Raw genomic sequence first — 12,784 nt, forward strand, 5'->3', positions numbered from 1 at the left:
TTGTTTGATTATAAAATATAAAGAGGTAAAAGTGGGGGTTTGCTCCACTCCGGAGGTGCAAATCTTACTGAGCGTCTGTTCTCCATGTCAGGATCGGCTCACAACAGCGTCTGTTCTCCATGTTAGAAGCGGCTGATCATCGTCCGAGTGCTAGCGAGGGACTCTAAGTGAAACTGTGCACCATGGTCCACCGGAAATAAGGAGGAATGGTTCTCCTGAAATTTAGGGGGTTTGGTGTCAGGCCCTGCAAGCCTGCCAAAAAAAAACTCACGCAACGAACAATCAACAAGAGAGTACGGACCGGAACCATCGGTGAAGACCTGCGACGAAAACGGACTAGCGATTGGAAACTCGGTTCGTGGAACTGCAAATCTCTCAACTTCATCGGGAGCACACGCATACTAGCCGATGTGCTCAAGGACCGTGGATTCGGCATCGTAGTGCTGCAGGAGGTTTGTTGTAATCATACCATCTACCAGAGCTGCGGCAACACACACGAGCTGGGAACAGCTTTCATAGTGATGGGCGATATGCAAAGGCGCGTGATCGGGTGGTGGCCGATCAATGAAAGAATATGCAGGTTGAGGATCAAAAGCCGGTTCTTCAACTTCAGCATAATCAACGTCCATAACACGCACTCCAGAAGCACTGATGATGATAAGGACGCATTCTACGCGCAGCTCGAACGTGAGTACGACAGCTGCCCAAGCCACGACGTCAAAATCATCATAGGAGATTTGAACGCTCAGGTTGGCCAAGAGGAGGAGTTTAGACCGACTATTGGAAAGTTCAGCGCTCACCGGCTGACGCACGAAAACGGACTACGACTAATTGATTCCGCTGCCTCCAAAAATATGGCCATTCGCAGCACCTACTTCCAACACAGCCTCCCGTATCGGTACACCTGGAGATCACCACCGCAGACAGAATAACAAATCGACATTATCGACATCAGGACATATCGTGGCGCTAACATCGACTCTGACCACTACCTGGTGATGCTTAATATGCGCCCAAACTATCCGTCATCAACAATGTTCGGTACCGACGACCGCCGCGGTACGACCTAGAGCGACTGAAGCAATCTGATGTCGCCACTGCATACGCGCAGTATCTCGAGGCAGCGTTGCCGGAAGAGGGTGAGCTCGATGGGCCCCCTCTTGAGGACTGCTGGAATACAGTCAAAGCAGCCGTTAACGACGCAGCGGAGCACAACGTCTGGTAATGGGACGAAGTCGACGGAACGATTGGTTCGACAAAGAGTGCAGACAGATTCTGGAGGAGAAGGACGCAGCGCGAGCGGTCGCGCTGCAGCAAGGTACCCGGCAGAACGTGGAACGTTTTAGACGGAAGCAGAGACAGCAGACCTGCCTTTTTCAGGAGAAGAAACGCCGGCTGGAAGAAGCGGAGTGCGAGGAGATGGAACAGCTGTGCCGTTCTAAAAAAACACGCAAGTTCTATCAGAAGCTCAACGCATCCCGCAAAGGCTTCGTGCCGCGAGCCGAAATGTGCCGGGGTAAGGATGGGAGCATCTTGACGGACAAACGTGTGGTGGATCGAAAAATGGAAGCAGCACTACGAGGAACATTTGAATGGCGCTGAGAGTACAGGCAGTGAAAGTCAAGGCAGCGGAGGAGATGACTACGGCAGTTCAGCGGACGATGGAAGCCAACCTTGAGGGAAGTTAAGAATGCCATCCAACAGCCAAAGACCAATAAAGCATCTGGTAAGGATGGTATCGGAGCTGAGCTCATCAAGATGGGCCTTGAAAAGCTAGCCACTTGCCTGCACAAACTTATAGCCAGAATCTGGGAAACTTAACAGCTAACGGAGGAGTGAAAGGAAGGGGTTATATGCCCCATCTACAAGAAAGGCGATAAGCTGGAGTGTGATAACTTTCGAGCGATCGCCATCCTTAATGCCGCCTACGAAGTGATACCCCAGATCAACTTACGTCGTCTGTCACCATTAGTGAATGAGTTCGTGGGAAGTTATCAAGCCGGCTTCGTTGACGGCCGCTTGATAACGGACCAGATCTTTACTGTACGGCAAATCCTTCAAAAATGCCGTGAATCTGTTCGTTGATTTCAAGGCGGCATACGACAGTATAGACCGCGTAGAGCTATGGAAAATTATGGACGAGAACAGCTTCCTTGGGAAGCTTACCAGACTGATCAAAGCAACGGTGGATGGTGTGCAAAACTGTGTGAAGGTTTCGGGCGTACACTCCAATTCGTTCGAATCGCGCCGGGGACTAAGACAAGGTGATGAACTTTCGTGCCTATTGTTCAACATTGCACTAGAAGGTGTCATGCGGAGAGCCGGGTGTAACAGCCGCGGTACGATTCTCAACAGATCCAGTCAATTTATTTGTTTCGTGGATGACATGGACATTGTCGGCCGAACATTTGCAAAGGTGGCAGAACTGTACACCCGCCTGAAACGTGAAACAACAAAAGTTGGACTGATGGTGAATGCGTCAAAGACAAAGTACATGCTTGTGGGCGGAACCGAGCGCGACAGGGCCCGCCTGGGAAGCAGTGTTACGATAGACGGGGATACCTTCAAGGTGGTCGAGGAATTCGCCTACCTCAGATCCTTGCTAACGGCTGATAACAATGTTAGTCGTGAAATACGAAGGCGCATCATCTGTGGAAGTCGGGCCTACTACGGGCTCCAGAAGAAACTGCGGTCAAAAAAGATTCGCCACCGCACCAAATGTGTCATGTACAAGACGCTAATAAGACCGGTTGTCCTCTACGGACATGAAACATGGACAATGCTCGAGGAGGACTTGCAAGCACTCGGAGTATTCGAGAGACGGGTGCTTAGAACCATCTTTGGCGGTGTGCAAGAAGACGGTGTGTGGCGGCGAAGAATGAACCACGAGCTCGCCCAACTCTACGGCGAACCTAGTATCCAGAAGGTAGCTAACACCGGAAGGATACGATGGGCAGGACATATTGCAAAGAATTCCGGACAGCAACCCTGCAAAGATGGAGTTTGCTAAAAATTGTAAAATATTGCACTGATTCGATAAAAAATTTATTTGTTCTTCCAAGGTGGCGAAATTTAGTACATGTACCCTAAGCATAATGTTTACATCACAGAAAATTGCAATCCAAAACCCACCTTCATTTTTATTTCAAATTAATAATAATTGTAGTTCGTGTAACTAAAGCAGTTGCAGTAAGGTGAGAGTATAGTAACACTTACCTATGGATAAATCCCATCTTGTGGACACTTTCAATAGCCACCGTTAATTCGGCAATGTAGAATCTAGCAAGATCCTCTTCAAATATTCCTTTCTTGATTAAAAGCGACATCAAATCACCACCTGCAAAATAAAACAATATTAAAGGTACATTGGGGGACAATTATTTTTAATTACTTCAATTACCTGGGATATAATCCATGACAAAGTACAAATTATCCTTGTCCTGGAAACTATAGTACAGCTTAACGACCCACTCGTTGTCCGCCTCGGCCAAAATGTCACGCTCGGCTTTGACGTGCGCCACCTGGTTCCGCTTGAGTACGTCCGATTTTCGAAGCGTTTTCATTGCATACAGATGGTTGGGGGTGTCGATTTTCTTGACCAGTGTGACCTCACCGAACGCCCCCACTCCGATGGGTTTAATGTGCGAGAACATGGACTTGTCCATTTTGGCTCGCTTCAACCGAATGTAGTTGCTTTCCTTCTGCCAAAGGAGTTTTCGCATCTCGATCTTGGTTGCCTCCGTGAGTTTCATCTTGGACATTTCGCTTTCCAGTTGTCGGATGCGGAAATTCCGCTGGGTGTAGGACTTGAGGACGTTTTCGATGTGTTGCTCCATGAAGAACTTGTAGGCCTGCGGTGAGTAGTGGCGTACTTTACATTCGAAACGTTCGGCTTCCTTCTCTTTGGAGATTTGTTTCCGTTCCGGGATCGGCGATTGATGTTTGATTTTCTTGGAAGGCTCTCCGAGAGAATGCGGTTGCTTACTGGAGGGGGTTGGTTTTTCCGGGTGTTCATCCGATGCGGTGGGATTCGGAGAGAGACCGTTGGGCTTGGTGTTGGCCGTCGGCCGGTAGCCATGCTTGTGGTCGTTTTTATTGCTATTACAGGCATCCAGGTGCTGCAGCTGATTGTTGTTTACCCGGCCAGCAGATGCACCGTTCGGCGGAAGATTCGAATTCTTGCCACCGTTATTATTGCTGCCTGTGTTATTGCAGTTAGCGATATTCTTTATACTTGGTTCGTATTTTTTTGAACTAGTCGAAATACCATAATTCAGATTGTCGCTCGTCGTTTTTCCATCACATTCAACTTTATCACCAGTGTTGTTATTGTTATTCATATTATTATCGATATTATTACTATTATGATTGTTTTTATTGTTATTAATATTATTGTTTATTAAATTGCTAAGGCATTGACTATTGTTATTAGCATGATTTATGAGATTATTACTATTATTACTATGTACAGCATTACCGGCATTCAGGTCATGTAAATTACTATCATCGTTATTATTGCTAGCGATGAAGGCATTGTTACCCTCGGAATAAGGAGGAGGAGGTTGCGAATTTCTCGTTTGGGGTGGAGGTTGCTTCTGCTTCAGAATCATCGTTATATCGTACGAAGGTGGATCCACTCCGGTGCTTCCACCACCCATTGCACTTGTCGTGGCCGTTGTGACAGTGGCGCTAGCCGGAAACGAAACATTCTTCGCTCCTCCTCCTCCGTTCCCCCCTCCCCCACCACCGGAAATGGAAATATGGGGCTGATTGGGTAGTACAGTGACGGCTTTCTTGCTTAGCTTTTTCTGCTCTAGCGACGTAGCGTACGACGGTGGTGGTGGAGCAGGAGTTGGATTCGACGTTTGCATTGGGGTCGCACACGTCACATTGCCGGTCGTTGCAGGAGCTGAAGGAGCCACCGCGGTCTGTAGGATCGGTTTTTGGACTTGTGTCGATTTCACTGAATGCATTATGATAGGATGCTGTGTGTTGGTTTGGCGAGAGCCTCTGGCCGGTGGTAAGGCAATTGGCTTGGCCGTTGAACTGCTGCAGATAGCGTTCGGCGAAACCGTGATTGGCGAGGGCGAACCCGCCGAGGCACTTGAGTAGATTCCCGAGCTTGGGCTTTTGCGAAAATCTTGCGATGATTGTGTAGGACTTTGTCGGCACTGCATCGATGCCATATAGCTAGGCGGCGCCACTTGACCAATTGGGGATATTGGGTAGGGGGGAGGTGGTTCCGCCGAACTATTATTATAAAACGCTGACATCTGTTGGTTCAACTGCTGTTGAACCTGTGGTCCATTCTGCACTATGATAGGCTGCCTTAGATTACTGTTGCTTGATATTGGTGATGTTCCTCGGGCGGGGCTTTGGGACTGGAATTGGCCGTTGCGTGATGTGGCCATCGATGCCGGTGACATACGTTTGAGAAATGGAAATTGGGGAGGGGGTGTGGAGGGTGTTGATGAACATCGTGGTGGCGGTAGGGGCGGTACATCACTGAAATTCGATGGACAGGGAGAGGGCGAGAACTGTACTCGACCCGATCCCAGCTGTTGTGAGTGTGGACTATTGGATCGTGAACTGCCTGCTCCGGAATCTAATGCAGGACTATTTCGTGGCAGATGCAGCGATGACTGTGGTATTTCTCTCTCAATACTTGTTTTACGTATTAAACTTGATGCGGAACTCTAAAATAAATAGGAACAGGAAAAATAAATAAGTTGCTGCATCCTCATATGATTAACAAGTTAGTCTGCATATTTATCCGTTCAACGGCTTATGTCACAAGAGCAAATTCCCATCAGCTTTCGAGCCGTTCCAAATGACTATGTTCTTCGGGGTATGGCCAGTGTAGGAAATAACTCAAATTCTCAAAACTCATGCATGACTAAATTGTTTACGAACAATCTAGCGACCAGATTATCTCATATTACTGTAGGATGAACGAATTGTACTTACCTGAGGAATTCCGTGACCTGCTTCGTAGGATTTCAAATCATTCTTAATTTTTTCTAACGCTGCGGCATTATATGCAGGATTTCTTGAAGCGGAAGGAATGTTGCCGCTTTTTTGATTCATTTCGACAACAATGGATCATTCCAGTAACGAACTGATATTTAGATAAACTGAAAAAAAACAGAAGAGAAATAAACGAATAAATTAAGGGTTATAGGTAGCATGCGTTTTTGTAAATGAAATAAAACGTAATCGGAAGTTATATCTACTGTAGTAAGTAGGATCCTAATCCACTATATATTTCTATTTTAAATATAAAAACCCACATCAATCCACCTAGCGGTGAGAGTGCCTTTCTCGCGCATCATAAAATGTTATAAAAATACACATCAGACAGGTCAAAATAGCACTTTATGGAGAAAGATTCAATTAACTCCATCAATCAGATGAAAATGGTAGCAGCAAAGAGATTGATGCTAGACCCCCACAATTTTGAATGAAGGCAGTTGTAGTCGTAACACAGCGTGTATTGACACTGGCTCTTCTTGAGCCCAATATACAATGCCGCGGAACAACAACGAAACAATAGAATTTGAATGGTTAACCCATATATTGAGGCGGAGAGTACATCACGGTGTCTTTATGAGGGAATATTATTTTATAAAAATCAGTAGGTTTTCTCTAAAACACCCACCACGCAAAAGTGTATGGTCTCCTCTTTTATGTCTTGGGTAAACTAAAATGTTCTATCGGGGTTTTTATTTAGTACAAACTCCCTATAAATCTTACTCATCACCGAACTCATCTCCACCAAAATGTATGGAAAAATGACCCCCGATAGAAAACACACACTACACACTATGCAGCTCGGCAAAATCCGCACAAACATTTGCCTAAAATTTAAAACTGATATCCCGGCAAAAATGGCGTTTGTTTGCTGGTTTTCGGCAAATTATTTGCTGATTGGTGGCTGGGTTCAATTCCCGGTGCCGGTCTAGGCTCGGATTGAAAATTTTCTCGACTTCCCTGGGCATAAAAGTATCATTGTGTTAGCCTCATGATATACGAATGCAAAGATGGTAACCTAGCTTAGAAACCTCGCAGGTAATAACTGTGGAAGTGCTTAATGAACACTAAGGATCTGTCTCAATTGGATAATTAAACTGAAATTAAACTTAAAAGTGACATTTCAATAATTATCAAATAACCCTGCTCGCAGAGCAAGATTACTTTTGACAGATATCGAATCATTTTCCATCGATGTCCTGTTGGAATTGCTGGGTAGCACCAGCCATTCTTATAACGGGGTGATTTTTTAATTTTCGAACTGTCACTTTTAAGTTTAATTCTCCAAATGAGACAGAGCCTAGCTGCGAGGCGGCTCTGTCCTAGTGTGGGGATGTAATGCCAATAAGAAGAAGAAGAAGATTTGCTGATTTTCAGCAACTTTGACAGAAATCTCGGCAAAAAACACGTTTGCTGGGGCTCGGCTGTGCGAATCTCGGTAAAAGTTCAATAAATCAGTCAGCATCAGTCAGCATACAGGAAGAAACATAGTAGGGCCACTGCTTTAACCAAAGCAGTGCATGACATCTACGACAAAAGATATTTTAGTTACTAGATAAAGATTGTCGCTTCGGTTCCCTTTGTTCTGCTGTCCGAAACATGTGTGGTACATACCTGTCAAATCGTATGGATTTTCCTTCTTTGACATTTAGCTCCCCTATCCTCGCCAGCAAAAGATGTTCCGGACAGCGACGACAGCGACAATCTTTATCTAGTAACTAAAATATCTTTTTCTACGACGGCTTCGATAAGAATATTTGCACTATCATGGTGTTGATTGATTTTTCTGTAGCTTTCAACAGCGTTAACCATAGTAAACTGAAAGTCAAACTCGAACGTGAATTCGGTTTATCCATATCAGCTTGCAACCTTCTTGGATCTTTCCTCACCAACAGGAGCCAGGTTGATACATGGCATCTGCCTCTGGAATAACTTTCCCCTCGAAACGCGACTGAAACCAACCTTAAATACGTTTATAAAATCCTTTCTAATTGTTTAGAATGTATTTAGTATGTATTATCCACTATATTTACTTTAGTTTAAATTTCCATTTCCATCAACATGGTTGCTTCCTTGACCTCACCTAAGCATTTGATGTAAAAGGTTCACGTGATTATTCTCAGTAAACTAAACTAAACTAAATTGCTGAGATCACGGTAAAAAAAATAAGTGTGTACATGTTTTTGCCTTTCTCGTTCAACAAAGTTGTACCGAAAGGCTATCATTTCACTCCGTAAACGAACTTTTTATATAAGCCTCGGAAACCCGTAGTGTTATATACCAATCGACTCAGCTCGACGAGCTGAGCAAATGTTGGTCTGTCCGTGTGTATGTGTTTTTTTTTTCTTTCTGAGCAATGGAGGGGGAATCTGCTCAACAGACATCCTGGGTTGTCCAGGAAGTGCGGGGTTAGGGACCACCTCCAACAGCAAACGAGGGAGGCAGGACTACATCCCCGACCCGCTAAACCGTTTCCATTGCCGCCAAGCCCATAGTCCCTTCGGTACAACCAGAAAGTAATGCTTCAAAGGGGGGCCAGTGCACAACGCACCCTCGAGGTTAGCTGCGTGTCCTTGCAGCATCGAACATCGTGACTCGCTTTTTTGGAAGAACACCATGGTATCGTGCCACCGCATTGCCGGCTCTCAAGGTGGCCTTACCACGCCCTATGTCCTCGGAAGGTGGGAAGGGTCGACTTCGCGCCTGCTTTCCTCTGCACGGCTGGTATCAAGAATGGTGATGCCGCGTGCACCCCAAATTGACCTCTCTGCGGTAGGGCCAATTCGCCATCACACAGAGGGACTTCCCGACGCGGTGCCTACGCCTGCCCAGCCTTGACGAGGATCCCTTTCCGTTCTCGGGCTCGGTACCCGCCCAGTTGACCGACGCCGCGAAAGCGACGATACCATGTTGTTCTTCGCGCGGCCACTTATTCGATAAAAGGATCGAGTTCGACCGCAGGGCACCGGTATGACCCATGAAGCCGACTCCGAACCCTTGGACCACCTTTTATTTGCGCCTGAACTAGCCATTCCTCGAGTCCACGCGTCACCTTCTGTGTAGCTCCGAGACGATTTGGACGAAAGCCGATATAACGGCGTTCCAGCCAACTTCATCTTTACACATCCTCCGGACTAGGTTGTCCGGGGTAGTGTCCAGACCACATGTGGCAAGCATGTGGTCACGCATTGTGCGAAAACGTGGGCACACGAACAACACGTGTTCCATCGTTTCCTCTAAACCTGCGCACACCGGACGCTCGGGCGAGGCCGAGTGTCCGAACCGGTGTAGATACTGTCTGAAACAACCATGGCCTGAAGGACCTGGGTCAGGTGGAAAGTGATTTTCCCATGGCGCCACGTACCTATTTCCGGTATCAACCTATGTGTCCATGTACCCTTAGTGGAACTGTCCCACGCACGCTACCATTTGACCATTGAGGCCAACCTGACAGTCCTACGGATGCCTCTCGTGCCGCGCATTTCGAAGCACTCTATGTCTTCACCGATAACGATGTCAATAGGCATCATACCGGTGATGACGCAAAGTACATCGTGCGACACGGTACGGTACGCGCTCGCAACTCTTAAGCACATGCGCCTATACGTACTTTCTAACTTAGTTTTGTAGCAGTTAATACGCAGGACCGTGCCCCAAGCTGGCCCCCATACCTCAGCGACACTAGTCAGAAGTTTGCGCTTGCTGGCATAAACCGCAGAGCTATTGGACATCATCCGGGACAATGCCACTATAGCTGTGGAGGCACGCTTGCAGACGTAATTGACGTGGCTACCAAAGGTGAGCTTATCGTCGATCATTACCCCCAAGAGTTTGATGGAGCGTTCAGAGGTGACCGCGCAGTTGCCTGCCCTTATCACCGCTTGTTGCTCCGACTTTCGGTTGTTAACAACAACCACCTCAGTCTTGAGGTGAGCCAGTTCTAACTTCCTGGAACTCATCCACTCCTCAACAATTGCGATCGAGTGGGCTGCAGTCAACTCCACCTCTTCGATTGATTCACCGTAGACCTCCAGCGTAATATCGTTAGCGAAGCCGACGATTACCACGCCCTCCAGGAACTTCAACCTCAAGACACCGTCGTACATGACGTTCCATAACACCGGACCCAGTATGGAACCTTGCGGAACCCCTGAGGTTATGTCAACGCACTTCCGCCCCGCGGATTTTGTAACCGACAAGATAGCGTCTACGGTCGACTTACCCTTTCGGAAGCCAAACTGGTTACTCGATAGACCATCCGCACCCTCCGTGCGTATCAACAACCTGTTGAGGATAATCTTCTCGAGCACCTTCCCCGCCGTATCAAGCAGGCATATTGGTCTTTATACCGACGGATCCCCCGGTGGTTTTCCGGGCTTTGGTAATAGGACCAAGCTCTGCCTTTTCCATGCTTCAGGGAAGACTCCCTCGTCCAGGCATCTCTGCATGACAGATCTAAACATCTCGAGAGCCTCAGCAACGGTCGCTTTGATGGCCAGGTTCGGAATACCATCTGGTCCTGGCGCCAGTTCCGCCACAGTTACTCTTCCGCCAGGTGGTCGCTGTGAATGTAGCCATCATCTACCCTTCAGTTCGAACTACTCGTATGGCCATCGACTCGACCCCGTTCCAGCTATAGGTACTTTTGGTACCGACATTGGCCAAATCCATATCCAACATGGCCAGTGATTCCAGCAGGATCTGCCCCTGTTGATTCGAGGAACGGCTTCCCCATTCCACGGCCCAAGCGTTGAAGTCCCCCGCTATCACCACCGGCCTACGCCCCATCAAGTTAGTCGTCAAACAATCCAGCATACGACCGAACTGCTCGATCGACCATCGAGGAGGCGCATAGCAGCTGCAGAAAAAGACCCCGTTGATTTTGACAAGCCGTCGTGTGTCGAAGACACCAACTCTTGGACTGGGTATTCCCCGTTGTCCATATTGCCGCCATTTTAGACCCATCGGTGGTACCATTATTGGCAGGTACCCGGTAAGGATCCGCTATGATGGCGATATCCGTCCCTCATTCAGCAACTGTCTGACACAGCAGTTACTAGGCTGCATCACAGTGGCTTAGCTGCGTTACCTGCACTGTGATTTTGCAGCACGCTTAAACGCCGGGCACTTCGAACCCCCTCATGGGGTGCTTGCTGTTCGCAGCTTTCCTGAAACAAATCAAACAATTGGGAGGGTTCGTGTTCGTGCAGCATTGTGCCTTGTGTCACTCCAATCCGCAGCGTCGGCAGAGCTTGCTTCTGTCAGGGCCTTTGCAGTCCCATTCCTTGTGCCCCGGTTCCAGGCACTTGAAGCAAACTTCGGGTTGCTCGTATATGCCCACAGGGCACACCGACCATCCCACCTTGACGCTCCCTAACTTGACTACCTTGGAGGCGTCCGCTGCAGATAGTCGAACCAAGGCTACCTGCGTGCCTGCCGGACCTTTCCGTAGCCGAACGGCTGCGGTGCGCGTCTCCACTTCACACAGTCGCCGCAGTGCCGTGACGAGCTCTTCGACTTCGGTGTTCTCGTCCAGGTCTTTAACCCTTAGATTAACCACCGTCGTGAGTGCCCTCACCTTGACCGTCTCGCCTAGGACTTCCTCCGCCAACTTCTTGTAGGCGGCGCCCTTTTGCGAGACGCCCCGCTTCAGCTCGAGGATCATCTCGCCGAGTACTTAGCCGTCCGTCTTGATGACTAGGGCATCGCCCCTGACTTCTTGCTACCCTCATTCGCCTGGTCCTTCTTTTTGGCCCTTGACGTCTTCGGTTTCCTCTTGTTCTTGACCAAGGTCCAGGAGGCGTCATCCCCCTCTATTTCCCTGGTCTGGTGCGGCTGAGAGCTCACAGCCTGCCGTAACCCCATGTAAGTTTTTCAACCCCCTTTTCCCATACAAATCATTTTTTATTTATATGGAACGTAAGAAAATGGCAGAGTCCCCCTCCCCCCATAAGTGCTTACGTAATTAGTGTACGACCCCTAAGGACGAGTAAGTCTTCCAGTCGATGCGTAGTGCAGAGAAACTCTCGGAGTTAAAGGATGATGTCCACGCACCAGTTTAAGGGCATCGCGTACTAGGACAACAAGTCCTAAAGGAGTGAACTATGCCGTAAATATGGCGCACGCTTGCGGCAAGACATCCATTCAGCATTCTTTTTTAGATATCCAGTTTTTCCCGGTTGGAAGAATTGACACAACAATAATCATCAAGGATTGAATCCTAAAGAGAATCAACAAGTCGCTCACTTATCATCTCTGTACACATATACGATATGTAGCATGCCGCGAGAGACTTTTTTCGCAATCTGTCATGATAAAGAACTGATTCGGGAGGCTATACCCCATGATAAATTTCTTTTAGAATGCTCCAAATGCGGGAAGCACTGGCTCTGATGATGCATTTCAACTTGTTCTACACAGCTGTGCAGTAACCAACACGAAATGAGCGAAAACAAAGCGAGAATCACTATTTTTCTGTGGGGGCTGCCTATTCGATTCATTTTTTTGCACTTGTATACAAGTTTGATAAATTTGTTATCATGGCTTGTTATGATTCGGAACAGGTTTTTGCCTCTCTTTTATCGTTGTTCGTTATCGGAATTATTATTAACGGAAAATTATCACATTGACTAGTGTGGGAATCTTTCAAAGCTGTCATTTGCCGTGGTACGCAGAACCTTCAAGTAATAAGGGTTGAGGGACAGGAGGCTCTTACACTAGTTCAGTATGAATCAATTCCAATAAAATACCCATA

At 47.6% G+C, this 12,784-nt stretch overlaps 1 protein-coding gene across 3 annotated transcripts in view; it reads right to left on the minus strand.

The window, feature by feature from the left end:
* Positions 1 to 12,784, minus strand: part of LOC134205242 (serine/threonine-protein kinase Warts) — a 30,324-nt gene that overhangs the window by 9,415 nt on the left and 8,125 nt on the right. For all 3 annotated transcript variants that reach the window (XM_062680322.1, XM_062680323.1, XM_062680321.1), the window contains 3 exons: positions 5,968 to 6,134; positions 3,401 to 5,696; positions 3,217 to 3,337 (listed from right to left, as the gene is read on the minus strand). In XM_062680322.1, coding sequence (XP_062536306.1) covers positions 3,217 to 3,337; positions 3,401 to 5,696; positions 5,968 to 6,087 — 2,537 coding nt within the window. In that variant the 5' untranslated portion in view covers positions 6,088 to 6,134. The remainder of the gene's footprint in view (positions 1 to 3,216; positions 3,338 to 3,400; positions 5,697 to 5,967; positions 6,135 to 12,784) is intronic.

The sequence above is a fragment of the Armigeres subalbatus genome, chromosome 1, assembly GCF_024139115.2.
Source record: "Armigeres subalbatus isolate Guangzhou_Male chromosome 1, GZ_Asu_2, whole genome shotgun sequence".
In the NCBI taxonomy this organism is placed as follows: Eukaryota; Metazoa; Arthropoda; class Insecta; order Diptera; family Culicidae; genus Armigeres; species Armigeres subalbatus.